General features: G+C 42.4%; 1 protein-coding gene across 1 annotated transcript in view; it reads left to right on the top strand.

Moving 5' to 3' along the window:
• The window catches only part of RORA (RAR related orphan receptor A), a 96672-nt gene that overhangs the window by 61650 nt on the left and 18504 nt on the right, over window positions 1-16518 (top strand). Inside the window, exons 3-4 of the mRNA XM_045530568.1 lie at window positions 8796-8937; window positions 11529-11924. Coding sequence (XP_045386524.1) covers window positions 8796-8937; window positions 11529-11924 — 538 coding nt within the window. The remainder of the gene's footprint in view (window positions 1-8795; window positions 8938-11528; window positions 11925-16518) is intronic.

Below are 16518 nucleotides of genomic sequence, written 5' to 3'. Positions count from 1 at the left end.
GTGACTTTGAGAAGAGGACTGAATATAGGAGAGAGATGCCTGGACAGGTGGTCATCGCCTGCTCATCATAGAGAGCCTTTGAGGGCTGGCAAGCAGGGAAGTGACTCGGTCAGTTTGTTTTAGAAAGGGATCTTTAGTGACTATGGGACATGGATTGGAGGAAGTGAGGATGGAAGCAGAGATACCAGGTGGGAGGCTGTGTAATAACCAATTCAAGAGATGATGGACATGCGAACTGAAGAAAATTACAGTAAAGGTGGACAAAAGTAGATGGATCTGAGAAATATTACAGGAAGGTGGCAAGAAGCGGCCTAATTTGGTGACTGCTTGGATGTGCGTGGGGAGAAGGCAGAGATGAGATGAAGCCCATCTTCCTGCCTTGAGTGACAGGGGGAAGGTGGTGCCTGTCATTGAGCAAGAAAACACTGGAGGAGATAAGGCTGGAAATGGGCAGTAGGTCAAGATATATTCTTTTCTAGAAAGAAAAAAAAACCCAAAACATTCAGCTAAAGTTTTTGGAACTTGTATGGGTAAAGGTAAAGGTGCGGGGGCTCTAGAAGGCCAAACCACAAGGTTGGGTAAAGGCATATCCAGAGTCGGGCGGATTCATGCAGACAACCTGGTGGGGAACTGGGGACCCAGCGAGGACTGGGCCCCGTCCAGTCCCGTGCTGGTAAGTGCTGAACAACAGGCTCTCTGGAAACAAAAAGTGTCTGTATATATGTGCTTAACTCTGCTGTCTATTCCACTGGTCTGATTTCACACAATTCACTCAATTTACCAACAGTAATGAAATGTACAATATTATTTTATAAATTTCATAGAGAGAAATGATTTTCACTGAATGTTATCACTGCTTTCTGCTGAACTCTCACATCCGTACCTGTAGTTGCAGTGGACGATAGACTATATCGTTCCAACACGAATGTTGGTTGATATTTCATACACATTAATGAATAAGAAGAAAGTGAAACAACAAAGACATATTTTTTGGGACTTCACTCATTCCTCAGTGATGATGTGAACAACTTCTTTGCTGAAGTTAATAGTTTTCAAATACTGAAAGGCTATTTCCTTCATTTTTATGTGCTATTCATAATATGATAGCTACAGATAAGACATACAAGTTTAATCTGCATTATTATTATTATTATTTTCTTCATCACTTTTTTTTTTTTAGACAAGATCTCTCTCTGTCACCCAGGCTAGAGTGCCGTGGCATCTGCCTAGTTCACAGCAACCTCAAACTCCTGGGCTCAAGCGATCTTCCTGCCCCAGCATCCTGAGTAGCTGGGACTACAGGTGTGCACCACCACACCTGGCTGATTTTTCTGTTTTATTGTAGAGATGGGGTCTTGCTATGTTACCCAGGCTAGTCTTGAACTCCTGGCCTCAAGCAATCCTCCAGCTCTGGCCTCCCAAAGTGCTAGGATTACAGGCATGAGCCACCACACCCAGCCACCTCCATCACTTTTTAAATCCAGACAGACAATAAGCAAAATAATACATTAATCCCTTATTTGTAGCATTTGCCTGTTTCTGTGGTGCAGAAACTCCCAGCACATGGCCATTTTCAAGCTGCCAAGCACACCATCTCACTGAATACAAAGTAGAGGAGAGATGTACAGTAGCACACTATTATATAGTATTTCTGCCATTCAGATATAATTGATGTAAATAACCTGAAGAACATAGATAATAGTAAAATAATAATAAAATAGTATGTTTTTTAACATCAGATGGGATAATGAGTAAGTTTAATTTTTAATAACAGATTTAATAACTGGATTTAACAACAGAATTCCTGAAGTTTTAGCACTCAGCTCTTGCAGCCTGGAATGAGCCTTCTCCTCCTGAACACCGTAGATGGCCTGGTCCCAGTCCTGGGGAGCTCCAGCCTAGTGGGTCTATGAACAAATCCCTAGTGTACAGCCATATTGTTTTTTAAAAGAAGTATTAGGGAATAGAATTTCCCAGAGATTGGAAGGCAGATATCAGAAATAAAACCCAGTGAAAGGCACTTTGAAGAAACACTGGGGAGATAGATATCTTTGCGATAGTGGAAATTGAAACAACAGGTGGACATGCAGGAACTGTGTGTCAGGAAATAGAGCCTGAATTCCACCAGTTTTGTCAGTCCAACATTTTAGAAGAGATACATAAGTGAGAGGCCACTGGACTTAAAATCAGGACACTGGAGTTTCCATCCCAGCACTGACACCAATGTGGCATCTTGGACAAGTCATTTAACATTCTAAGCTTCATTTTTGTGATCTCCAAAAGCAGAAAACTAGAGTAGATCTGTGGTTCTTAACGAGAGGAAGTCAGAGTCTTCAGGGAGCTTGGTTAAAATATTTACCATACAAAACTGACCATCTTTCTTTGACCTGCAAAAATGACAATTTCATATTGTTCAAACTACTATGTAGGCCTGGACTATATACCCAGAAGTTCTGGTTCAAGAAATTTAACATGTATTTTTTCAAAGCTCCATGGGTGATTCTGATATACCATCTGTTTGAGAACTACTGAACCCAATAATTCCTTGACTTCTTTCAGCTCTGAAGGCCTGTTTGAGTCTCATTTTCTATTTGCGATGACTGCATGCTAGTGTGCTGCCACTAGGTGGTGGTAGTGTGCCACAGTCACGCTAAGTATCTACTCCCTGAGAGTCATCATGGTGGCTCTCTGCTCAAGCCCGCCATGTTTGTAATTGCACATCTCCATGCATTTCAGCTTCCATAAAAAGCGAAGTTTTATGAAAGCCAAAGGCGTAATTCATAAGCTCATCTTTTAGAAATAATAAAATGGCAAAATTATGTACTTAATATCTTTCCCAGCTAACTCACAGCTTCGGCACTTTCTTTTTAATACATACCTTCTCAATTCCACCCAAAACTCCAATGCTGCCCTGGCTTGTGCTGCCTCTGCTCTCTGTATGGCCTCAGACTCCCCAGCCCCTGGGATTCATGTCTCAGCTCACTTCACAGTCCTTTTTCGGGCTTGCTCCACAGTCAGACAAGATCCTACGTCTCACTTAGAAGCATACTCCCACTACCTTTAGGTAGGAGGGTTCCTACCATACTTTCTACTTTTCTTCTTCTTCTCTTCGAATCCTTCTGCCTCTTATGTGTTCTTTAACTCTTAATGTTTTATCAGTTTCATTTCCCAAGCCCATAAGCCTCTGAGAAACCCCAGGGAATGCTGTAAAGAAGACATTTTAAAAAAAAGAAGACAATGACCAAACCCTCATTCTGTCTGAAATGCAAAATTCAGCGTTTGTCTGAGTCATGGAGGTTTTCCCTGTTTCTCCCTTCTCAGCTCTCACCTTATAATGCCACTTGACCCCTCGCATCTGATATTTGATAGCTCTCCTTGTGGGGGTGACTCTGTTGACTTAGTCCAAAAGAAAGATCTCTTTTCTGGTTCCTAGCTATGCCACTCCCAGAACTTTTTAGCAGGCATGTGTTCAGCTGACTCAACTGAGGCATAAATAGTGTTGTGAAACATAAGGTGTGTCTGCTTGCTCCCCCCAAACCTTCAAAACTGAGACATCTGAGTAAGCGTAGCCCTCTTCCAAGCAGATAGCGTGGAAGCCAGATATTAGTTCCAGCCGCAGTGCCGCTGCTCAAAGCACATATGGAATGCCTTGCAATTTATGGCTTAATTACTCAGACATCTTGAATGATAGTGACTCTGGGCTCTTGCAGTAAGTTTTGCTGTTTGTTTGTTTATTTTTTAAATGAGCCCAAGTGATTTGGAAATAAGTAAGGTGAAGCAAAGGGGGCATAATACTTCTGGTCGGAAATGAGGGGAAATTATGGGTAATCATGAGACTGATTTTCTTTTGTGACTTCTAACCCAAATGAAGATGCAGCTGCAAAAGAGAATTTTGTAAAATGTCTGGGCAGTGACAACCTGGGTCAGCTAAAGGGGCTAATGTGAAGGAAAACACTAATTTCAGAGTAGATCAGTCCTGCTCCTTTACTATGTATACCTTGTTTTTTCACACTGCCTAATTTAATGGTCACCCTCTATGAGAACAACCAAAGAGGAATTCTTTTGGCACACAAGAGAAGCAGAAAAACAAAAAGGGTAACAGTGTGAGTTCTGGAATTAAACTATGTGAGTTCGTATCCTGGCTTTGCCCCGTGCTAGAAGTGGGACTCTGAGCAAGTCACTGCACCTACCCCAGCCTCAGTTTCTTCAGCCTTGCAACCAGGGAAGTGATAGTTCCCGCCCTATATTGCCCTTGTCACCATTCAATGTCACAATCCACATAAAGCATGAGGTGCCTGGTACATAGTAAGTACTGTTTTAATGGTACCAGGATTTGTTTTAATCAGATACTCTAAAGTCACACAGATATGGAAATGACTATCATGAAGGAAGAAGTTCATTATACAGCAGTCCCCCTTAACCTCGGGGGATACATTCCAAGGCCCTCAGTGGATGCCTGAAACCTCGGATAGTACTGAACCCTATGCATGCTATGTTTGTTCCTATATATACATGCCTATGATAAAGTTTAATCTATAAATTAGTCACAGTAACAGATTAACAACAATAATAAGATAGAACAGTTATAACAATATACTGTAATAAAAGTTATGTGAATGTGGTGTCTCTCCCTCTCTCAAAGTATCTTAATATTTTTGGACCACAGTTGACCACAGGTAACTGAAAGTTGGAAACCCCGGATAAGAGGGGACTACTGTACTGACAAATCCCTAGAAACAGGATCCCTGGCACTCCATGCAGGGAGCCCCATGGGGAAGCACAAGGGTCGGTGAAGGGGGTGAGGGGGAAACATGGGCAAGAGCCTCTATCGTGGTTTCCACATGAAGGAACACGCAGGGCAGGGTGAGCAGGTTTAGGATTGACTAGTTGGAATGATTACAGAGGGTGCTGGCCATAGGGGCTGTCCCTAGTTGTCTGGTACCTGGTCCTGAAATGATTGGGGTAGGGGGATAGTGGCTGGAAGTATAAGAGCCTGATAAGGAGGTGGTTGGGGTGTGGGTTCTGCATGGTTGGTTTGGACATGAAAGGCATACTGTAGGCAGGGTGCCTGCCATCTGTAGGAATTAGCTAGCCCCAGGAAGGGCAGTCTCTCCAGGGTCTGCAAGGCCCTAAGATAGCAAAGCATTCAAAAATATAGACTAAAAAGACATGATTAATACAAGCACTCATTAAGATTGATAATCTATCTGTCATCATCATCCTCATGCCCTCTCAGAGTTCCCTTGTAGCAGAGCAAACCGATGGTTCTATGTGGCCTCTGTGCTAACAGTTGGAACTTTATGCACGATGGTTTGACGTTAAATGAGTAAGTGGAAACTAAAAAGTTGCATCCTTTCCATTAATGACGCAACCATTATTCAAAAGCTGTGCCTAGTTCCAGAGTACAGACTTTCTAAAGCAGTGAAGATATTGGAGAGGACCCTGAGAAATACTAACGGTGGGAAAGAGCCTAGCACCAAAGATGGCATGGTGTGATTTGGTCTGTAGAAGGGATATCTAGGAGATAGCTTGGCAGCCCTCAAGGACTGGTCCCATTTAAAGGAAAAAATGATCGTAAAACAAACTGTAACAGGCTTAATGTGAAACAAACAAATTCTACTCCAACTAAAGAAAAAGCAAATAAATGCCTGATCCTGGGACCCACGGTGAGGACAAACCCACTGAGTGGTAGGAGACTCTTGAGAAAGAGATAAACACCTTTCAGCTTTGACAGAGATTACGTGTCTCAGAGGAAAATGAATACCTACAACAGCTGACCTCTTGGTATCGCTTTCTAAGGATTATCCACCTCTGGGACCATTTATATTTTCTTGAATTCTGTCCATTAAATCCCAAAGAAAGCTTTGCTTCTTCTCACTTCCTTTTACAGGGGAAAAAACATACACACAAACAACCAAAAAAACCACAGCTTTAGATATCTTGAGAAGAGAGAGATTGTGTCACAGAAGAGGCCAGACTTGATGTAAGATAGACTTAAAGTGCAACAGAAAGACAGTCTGAGATGCTGGGCCCCCAGCCCTGCCCTTGTGGAGGTTAGCAAGCAGCTTGGCAGAAAGCGAGAGGGGGTCAGGAATCAGGGTCCTGCCGCATCCCATCCCAGGTTAGTTTTCCAAAGTAAAGAAGTGAGAACTGAGGTCATATACATCAACTTGGTCCACAAAGGCCTCCAGCTTCACAACAGAAAGATGTACTAGCTTGTTCTTTCCAAGTAGCTCATTTCATGCACCTTTCCACCTGCATATTATGGGGGAAAAAAATCAGAAAACACAGATAAACAAAAAGAAAATGAAAATCTGATTGGCCCTACCAACAAGAGCCAACAATTTGTGACATAATTTTCCAAAGTTTCTTCTATATAAAATATATGGGTTCCTTTTTTACCCCCCAATCTTTTGAATTATTAGTTCTTTAGCTGCCTTTTTTTTTTTTTTTTTGAGACAGGGTTTTGCTCTGTCACCGAGACTAGAGTGCAGTAGAGTCATCATAGCTCTCACTGCGATGTCAAACTCCTGGGCTCCTACGATCCTCCGGCCTCAGCCTCCCGAGTAGCTGGGACTACAGGTGTGCACCACCATGCCCGGCTAATTTTTCTATTTTTGGTAAAGATGGGGGTAAGCTACTGTACCCTGCCTCAATAATTATATTTCTAAAATACCATTTTAGTGGTTGCTGAATTCTATTGTATGAACATACAATATGTCTCTTTCAATTCACTGATATTGGACATTTAGGATCTTTCTAAATTTTTTTATATAAAGATAGTGCTGTGAAGAGCCCCCTTGTAGTAAAATCTTTGGACTGTTCTTAATATTCCTTTAAAGTGTATTTCTTGGCTGGGCGTGGTGGCTCATGCCTGTAATCCTAGCACTCTGGGAGGCCGAGGCGGGTGGATCGTTGGAGCTCAGGAGTTCGAGACCAGCCTGAGCAAGAGCGAGACCCCATCTCTACTAAAAATAGAAAGAAATTATATGGACAGCTAAAAATATATATTGAAAAAATTAGCCAGGCATGGTGGCGCATGCCTGTAGTCCCAGCTACTCAGGAGGCTGAGGCAGAAGGATCGCTTGAGCCCAGGAGTTTGAGGTTGCTGTGAGCTAGGCTGATGCCACGGCACTCATTCTAGCCTGGGCAATAGAGTGAGACTCTGTCTCAAAAAAAAAAAAAAAAAATTAAAGTGTAGTTCTTAAAAAGTTATTACTGCTTCCATGAGTACGCTTACTTTTAATGATTTTGATACAACTGCCAAATTGGCCTCTCAAAAAATCTTTCGGTGAGAGAGTACCCTTATCAGTTTGCCTACCACGCTGTGATTCTTCAGGATTTTACCTCCCCTCTAGCCACTTGTCCCCTTTGTTGGGGTCATCTATCTTCGCCAGTAAAGCTTTGAGGACAATCATTCTCTTTTGTACCCGTCATGGCTCTGCTTCATAGAAATGACTCTAGTTACCTTATTTTTCTTCTGCGTATCTCCCTAGCTTGCAAAACCACTGAAAGATGAGTCAACAATAAAAAGATAACCAAAACCCCCCATGTGTTTGGAAATTAAGAATTATGCTGGCTGGGCACAATGGCTCATGCCTGTAATCCTAGCACTTTGGGAGGCTGAGGTGGGAGGATTGTTTGAGGCCATGAGTTCAAGACCAGCCTGAGCAACATAATGAGACCCCCATCTCTACAAAAAATTGAAGAACTAGCTGGGCATGATGGCATACACCTGTAGTTCTAGCTACTCAGAAGGCTGAGGCAGGGGGACCACTTGAGTCCAGGAGTTTGAGATTACAAAGTGAGACCCTGTCTCAAAAAAAGAAAGGAAAAAAAAAGAAAGAAAGCAAGAAAGCTTCTAAATCACAGAAGGGTTAAAGAAAAAAATCTATTGAAAAATTAGAACATGTTTTCAACTGAATGATAATGCAAATACTGCATAGTATTTTCATAGTATGCTGCTAAATATAATTGAAAAGAAAACTTCAAGCTTTAAGAAAAGAATAAACACTGAAAATTAATGAGCTACGAATCCAGCTCAGGAAGTTAGCAAAAAAATAACCAGAAAAAAAATTCTTGAGGTCAGTAGCTCCTTCTGCATCTCTGTACACCCTCTTATTTCCAAAACAGTGCTTGACACATGAGAAGAACTTGATGAGCATCAGATTGGATTTGTTAAATCTTAAAGGCCATGATCTGAATACATGCTACTTCCAAACTGTCGGGGCTGAAGTAGTATTCCCAGTCTGATTGATCTGCCAGAATAATCCATGCAAGTGTCATCTAGCTGCTTGGGATGGTAGATTCGGACTTGAGGAGTGAGAAATGCTGAAAGGGCCACGGATTTAAGTGGGCTGATGGAGATTACCACGGTGTACCATAATTCTGGACATTCCAGGGAAGTGTTTTGTGTGTATTTTGCTAAAAATGTTTTGGAGATAAAGGTTAAAGGGAAGTCCCTCTGTATCATGCCATCAAGCACATTGCTTTTGCACCAGAGGCCTCAGAGGCCAAGAAAGGAAACTGATCCTGTGCCTTTTTCCTAGGCAATTGTCTACTGACATTAAAGAAAGTTTTGCATGTGTAAGGGACAGAGGATTAGGCTCTGGGGATCAATTTTACTCAAGGAAAAAGAAGTGACTTTAATTTCATTAATGGTCTCCTGGATGATTCTGCTACAAGTTTAATTCTCCATTAAATATTAATGCCGCTTGGTGCTTAGTACACCGCCTTTGGTATCCTACCGCTCGAACCGACACTAACCTGTTTTGCATTTTATAACTGAATCGCAGGGCTTTTTCAGGAGAAGTCAGCAAAGCAATGCCACCTACTCCTGTCCTCGTCAGAAGAACTGTTTGATTGATCGAACCAGTAGAAACCGCTGCCAACACTGTCGATTACAGAAATGCCTTGCCGTAGGGATGTCTCGAGACGGTGAGCTCTCACAGCTTGAGTTGTACGGTAGCATGGGGTTGTGAAAGTGTCTTCGGAAGCCTGGACCAGATCTGCCAAAATGTGCCCTCTCTGCCCACCTCCTCACTGTCCCCTTCACGGCTCCTCTGGCAGCTTCATGGCATTCTCAGCGGTTGCTTCCTCCCGGGCTCTGTTGGGGTCAGCTGACTGGCAGATGGGTGGGCGTGGTGTGGAGGAGAAGTGTCATGTGGTCAGAACACCTTCAGATTCTTGATGCTTCAGACATGACAGGTGGGTGGATTGATTGGAGGTAAGTGTCATCTGAGGGCCTTCATAAATATACCTCCTGTAGGCATTTTCCCCCCTGCAGGAAACACGAGCCAGAACTGATTGTTACTTGCCTTACACTATTAAGTTCATTGAAGGCTGGGATGAAGTGGCTTTCATGCTGACTGGATATTGGGAATCACGTGCCGAAGCCAAATATTTGTACATTTGCAGGATGTGTGAAAAGAGTGCAAAGCATGGCTCTGCCATTCAATAACAAAACATTTCAAGATCTTCCTAGAAAATGATCTTAAGTGCACTGAATAATCAACACCAGATTTTGAGACAGTTATGCTTACACGTGGAAACTGGGCAGAAAGTACAGCGGGTCCATTTTAAGGATTTTTCCAACTATACCAGCTGGATCTCTTAAGAGATCCCTTTGAAGGAAAATGTCTCCTCCAGTGGAATTTCAGCCTGTGGAAAAATACTTTAGAATGCAGGGCAGGCTTTGCAAAAGCCTGCCTTCCCCGTAATCAGATGTCCTTAGTGCCTGTGCACCCTCCCAGGCACGAGTGCACTTTTGTTCCTACATATCCTAAGAGACCACCCTGTGCACAGCTACAAAAGTGGAGTTTTTCTCATTGGAAGATACAAATCACAGTACTTGTATCATATTCTCAGAAATTCCTGTGACATGCAACTCTGCAGATTTCAACATCCAGTGGTACTAAACTGACAAAGTTAGGTGTATCTCTTATGAGCTTGGAAGTTAAAATCACAATGTGTGGGTGCTTTTTCTCAAAAGCGGGTCCTTTTATTCACTCACAGGATGATATGATTACTGTTGTTAATAGTAAGGCAAAAGTTAAAACACAATTGCAGAGTCACAGCAGAATGAATTTCATCTATGGGTGTTCATCCCTTTGGGTGTTCTGGAGTATTTTTTTTTTTTTTCAAAAAAATTAAAGATCTTCGGTATGCCTTCTGGCAATTTTGCATATAAGAAATAGCGTAAGTTGTCATAGGCTGGGAGGAAAGTTTGTGGCTTATAAAATTAGGGGCCTGAAATTCAGAGCCCACATCAGCCTGACTGCTATCTAACCAGCTCCACCCAGGTTTGTTATCTGAGTCGTGAAAACTGAAAATTGACCAGTATTCCAGCTCACTTGTTTCCTCTGTGTGAAAGGACAGTGTGTCCTCCTTGGCAGGAAAAGAATCTACCAGCTGGCCAGTATGGTGGCCTTGGTTCTCAATGTCACGTCCATCCTTCCTGCCTCCCACCCCAGACTCATGTAACTATGATGACAGTCAAATGGATGAACTCATCCACCCCATCAGGTATAAATGTAACCATAATCAATTAGGGGAACTAAATCCCTCCAGCAGAGGCTTCATCTGGATATGCAGAGTCTAGCTGAGAAATAAACGAGTTAGTGGGAGAATTCAGACCAGGAAATCATAGGGTTTGGGTTTTTTTAAAAAATTATCTGGGTGTTTCGGGAGAAATCATTTGAGATTCTGAGTAAACTGGAAAGTTACTACAGCCATTATTCCACTTTAATATGGGGGCACCTCCCAAGGAGAAGGGTTGCAAATACAGACCCATCCAACAGGGGTCTTATACCTCCTTTGCTCTTCCCAAATCCTGATGCTGTCTTCACTTGAGGCTAAATGAGAACAGCAGAAAGTATCATTTAAATATGGGCCCAAGGGTTTCACGGGGGCTGCCGTGACCCATAGGTGGAGCAAGGGGCTTCTCAGGTCACATAGACTCAGATGTAATTCAGGGAGTTACAATGGCCTTGTCCAGTCTGTTCAGGCCTCGAATTGAAGACCCAGATCTGGCTGCTTGATCGAGGAGAACCTCATTCAAGTGTACGGAAGAGTGAACTGAATGAAAGTTGAGGTTTAACTGCTTATGCCTCGATGAGCCCTGTGAGTCTTTGCAGCCTTGCACCTGGGCTGAGCACTGGAGAGAAGCGGGCCCTGCGGGCCAGCAGCACAGATGGAGAGTGAGCACGTGTGTGAAGTTACATATCGGTGGTACCCAGGGAGCCCAGGGGATGTGACAGCGGGAAGGCAGAGGTGGCATCTCTCCAGGGCTGTCCTCTGTTTCTGGGACGTTAGTTTCTCTGGGATGTATGTTTTGCTGTTGCGGGTGTGGAGTAAGTAAGCCTGTGTGAGGTGGGGCTGTCCTTACCTCTGGATGATATCTTTATTTTGTGGTCCTGTGGTTTTGGATGGAGCTTGTCTGAGACTTCAAAGGAAACCCTAAAGCACACAGGAGAGGATAATGAAGAAAAGCACATTGTATATGGTGTGGTTTGGCTTTTTTCTTCCAGCTGTAAAATTTGGCCGAATGTCAAAAAAGCAGAGAGACAGCTTGTATGCAGAAGTGCAGAAACACCGGATGCAGCAGCAGCAGCGCGACCACCAACAGCAGCCTGGAGAGGCCGAGCCGCTGACACCCACCTACAACATCTCGGCCAACGGGCTGACGGAACTTCACGACGACCTCAGCACCTACATTGACGGGCACACTCCCGAGGGGAGCAAGGCAGACTCTGCTGTCAGCAGCTTCTACCTGGACATACAGCCTTCCCCAGACCAGTCAGGTCTTGATATCAATGGAATCAAACCAGAACCAATATGTGACTACACACCAGCATCAGGCTTCTTTCCCTACTGTTCGTTCACCAATGGAGAGACGTCCCCAACTGTGTCCATGGCAGAATTAGGTAATGGCATGCATGTTTCTACTGGGATGCTCCACTCATGCCCTTTGAAATAAAAGGGGTACGGTTGACCTTCCTCTAATGGGTTATATTACTAAAATGATAAAATTCACCTTTACCGCCTGTGTGGGCCACTTCATACTCCAGCTTTCCCCCTTGCTTTTTTGACCGTCTGCTGTTTCCCTTGGTATATGCAATAAATGCATTGACCTCTCAGCATCAGAATGGGACAAAATAGTCGTAAGCAGTCTTTAAGTTCTGCAGAAAACTGTCAGCTCGGGGAATGATCACATTAACTTCATTAGTTATTTACTTGTGTTATATTCCAGGTATTGCTGTATACCTAAGATGACAAAAAACAGCAGTCCACAAACTGAACCTGGCCCATAGGCATATTTTTTTAGCCAGTGCAGAGTTTTAAAATTTTTTAATCTATTGCTAAAATTTAAACTTGGACAGTTATATCAGCTTCTTGTGGGGTGGGGGGAATGATCTATTTACACTGGGCCAGCATTTGTGAATGTCAGCAGCCAACAGGCACTAGCCAGGGGCTAGCTAACACCTTTTGATGGGCCCACCCCACTTTTCCCATTTATATCACCTGCACAGCCCTTGTAGGTTTTCAGTTTTTCCATCCTGATATATACTGTAAATGTTAAGCGGAAATTAGCTTCTTTACTAGCCAAAATGCGCTGATGATGGACATGCTGACAAAATCGATGTATTTCACAAAAGGCTCACCGTGCCAAAAAAAAAAAAAATGTCATTTTCTTATTGCTGGGACATTGCTGCTGCTTGGGAGATGTGACCTAGAAATGTTGATAACACAGACAATGGAAAACTTTCCATTTCAAGGAAGTTGTGTTAACATCCTCTGCTATTTTTAATCGATTTTTAAGTACAGCACTATTATTAGAGAAACTTTGATAAGAACCTTTGTAGTTTTAGAATTTGATCTGTTCCTCCTGGTGATTCCTCACACAAGGTTATAATCCTTTGGGATATTTCAATTAGTTGCTGTGGAGATGACTAAGTTAATACGAGGAGAGAATGAAGACTTCAGATGGCAAAGAACCAGCAGGTTCTGACTTGAGCACAGAAATCCTCAGTTCACAGAAATAATGGCTGTGTTCTTTAGACGGTTTCTCCACCTCTGTACCCCATCAAACATCTTTTAAGTGAAAATTTATATTTCCAGTAAAATCTTTCTCCAAATAGAACAAATTGAATGTTCTTTACGGTTTTTACACAAGCATCTCTTTATGGGTCTAAATTTAAATCCTCAAGAGCAGGGACATTTTAAGCCTGGTCTTTAACCACTGAACAGCATTAAAGGTGTATTGCAGCTCTTTTGATTAACAGAGAAACCTCTGAACTAGAAGCCAAGCTGAGCAGAGGTAGGTTTGATTTTTTTTTTTTTTTTTCTTGAACTAGAACAAAACCCTTCCATTTTTGTCATGAAATCTTGGTTGGCTGAGCCTTAAGCAGAACTGTAATGAAAGTAAAATTTTCAGATATGAATAAGGATTTGATTGAAAGCTGACATGATACCATGAAAAATGACCTGACTCACTTTAGGTTTGCTTCCATCTAACCATTAATACTAGTGAATCTGTCCCGTTTGCTTGTCAAATGTTCAATCTGAAATAAACCCGTAGGCCTTAGGCAAAGTGTTGCCCTTGAACGTGGCACTTTGGCTAAAAGTACACTAATACCCAGGTGGGGCCAGAATGGCCAAGCCGATTCCCTGAGGCTCCCAGGCAAGTCACCTTCCTCTTCCTTGGTGGTCACTTCCCAGTGCAGTCTGGGAGCCCTGGCCCTCATATTTTCTCTCTGTTCTTTTAAATTACAGATTCTTCACGTGTGTTGTGGCATTTTTCCAGCATGAATTAAATGAATTCATTACTAGGAATAGTCTCAAATCCAAAACTAAACCAGAATTTGTCTGGAAAGAATATAATTGGGCTCTAATTTTCTATCCCATTTACTTATATATTGTAGTTCAGGGAGCTAAGAGTACCATAAAAGTGGCCCCCACGTCTTGCTGCTCCTGAAGCTATAAAGTTCCCTGATATTTTCTTGGGGGCTTTAGGTCTGCTCTCTCTTTAACTGAGACTCTTGACTTCATTTGAGGCTAAACTTTGTCATCAGGTTTTAAACAAATGAAACCAATTGTACAATAGGGAAATAAAACTGTAAATTAACATATCCTAGGTCCAAGTCTTCTTTCAATAATAGTATCTATTACTTTCAGTGGAAAATGTGTCTTCTTCATCCTTGGCTAGGGTGAAATTTTGCCCTTGCTGTACAATTAGTACCTGAATTATCCATTGTAGATAAACAACTTAGGTTCATCTTTATTTTTTGAAAAAAGTGCTAATTGTAGCACTATAAATAAATAACTGAAGCTCCGTGCAGGAGCAATGACTGATATGTTGGGCAAAGCATGAGACAAGAAGTCAACTTATGTGGCTTGTTGCCCTAGCCTTGCTGTAAGTTGTTCAACCCAGAATTAGTCGCATAACCTCTGCAAGCTGCAGTTCCCTGACCCACAGAATGTAAAGGTTGAGAGCACAGACCCTGAGGCCAACTTGTCTTGTGTTTGAATCATAGCTCCGCCACTTGCCGGCTGTGACACCTTGAAGAAGTCACTTAACCTCAGCGTGGCTCAGTCTCCTCACCTGTAATATGGAGATAATACTAATACCTTCCTCCTGGAGTTGTATGAATTAAGTGAGGGGAAAAAATACATATATATATTCAGAATAGATATAAATTATATGGGTCTGGCACACAGTAAATGTTATATAAGCATTAACTATTATGATCATTATTGTTATTTTTTGTAAAATAAGGAGAGTTTGGACCAGATGATGTCTAACGTTCCTTCCCACCATAAAAATTTGTGACTAATGCAGAAGCCAGGATTTTCCATGTGAAGTATGTAGATTTTGGCTGCACTGATGAAGCAGTCGTGCTTGAGGAGGTAAACTGACTTGCCCAGCCACAAAGTGAGACAGATACCTGCCGAGCTCAGACCAGAAACCAGGTCTCCCAAACTCCTAGTTCCAAGGTATTTCACTATTCCAGACTGTTTCTCTGAGAGACCACACTAAATCCTCAACTTTTATTCAGTCTGCCCATGTTCTTCTTTGCTGAAAATGGAGATTTAAAAATAGCCAAGTGTCTCAAATCTTACACTTGCCAAATCCACTGTGAACTGGAATCAAAGGCAGTTGGCGAGCGGTTGGTGTGAATGCAGCCACTGCCCTCTGCTGACATGTCACACACACTGCAGGGTTCGACGTCTCACTTCCCATTGGCTCTTCTAAATAGGGGGGGATCAGTGGCAATATTTTTTAGAACAAAGTGAAACAAGATGCTCACTGTCTTATTAACTGGAAAAAAAAGCATAACTTGGAAGAAAATGGCATAAGCCTCTCCCCGTGGTTCACCCCACAAGATTTCCCCTGTTTCCCTGGGACCACTCATTTTCATCATTTTTTTTTCATATCTGCAGAAATCAGTTTACATTCTAGAAACTATCTTATATTGTGAGTGCTCTTTCTAGGAGACGGTTCACTACCTTATGTATACATTTCTATGCTAGTTTCTGAATCCCCATCATTTTTTGTCTTTACTCTTCTTTTCACAAGCATTGATTCTAAGACGTAATCTGCTGGCTTCTCCCTCTTTCTCTCAGTTTCTCCCTGTCTCTTTCTTTCCTTTACATTTTTTTCTTTTGTTTGTGTTTTATTTTCCACGTTATTTGTTTTTGCTGTTTTGGTGTCTGTGTTTTGCCAAGTAGGGCCATTAGGGTTTATTATGTTTCAACATCTCTAAGGAGATTCTGGTTTCAAGCTCCATTTAAGTGAACCTGCGCTTTCTTCACACAAACAAGTCTGCTTCTGTTTGAAGAAAGCAGTAACAAATTTCATACAAATAGACACTCTTACTAGTGTTGCCAAGTTTGCATTCAGCACCCTTCTTTTAAATGACTTGACTATTACAAATTCAAGACCCTGAGAGGGGGATTATTTTCTGGTATGGTTTCACATTCACAGAATCTTGTCTATTCTTTTCAGAAAACTTCTTCAGTCACCCTTCCCATCCATAACCATTACCACCAACCTGCTCCAAGCTCTTAGTCCCTCCCATCTAGACTCCAGCAGCTTCTTACTTCCTACCTGCCCAAGCCTCTCTGTGCTCCAATCCACCACGCACAAAAGTGCTTGCCCTATTTCCCCAGATACAATTTTCAATGTCACCTTTCCCTTGAGAATCCTGCTGATTCTTTTTGTTACATCAAGTCCAGACTCAATCCTAACATTCAAGCTCAGGACTTGAACTCTTAACCTGTCTATATTTCTATTTTGACAATATTGCTTTATCACGAAGACCTGTTCCCTATAAATGACATATTTGTTCCTTCATGCACCATCCCTCCTACATGGAGCTGGCCCACCTCCTGACACCACTGAGGTGGGCCATCCTTCAGGGTCCGGTGCAGATGTTCCCCTGCAAAGAAGCATCCCCTACATCCACTAAGCCAACGTGAATCTGTCCATTTTCTGATCGCAGATATTATTCTTTTCTT

This window comes from Lemur catta, chromosome 1 (genome assembly GCF_020740605.2).
Source record: "Lemur catta isolate mLemCat1 chromosome 1, mLemCat1.pri, whole genome shotgun sequence".
NCBI classification, from domain to species: Eukaryota; Metazoa; Chordata; class Mammalia; order Primates; family Lemuridae; genus Lemur; species Lemur catta.
Note: the sequence above shows the minus strand (reverse complement) of the source record. Positions and strands in the feature narration are given on the sequence as shown.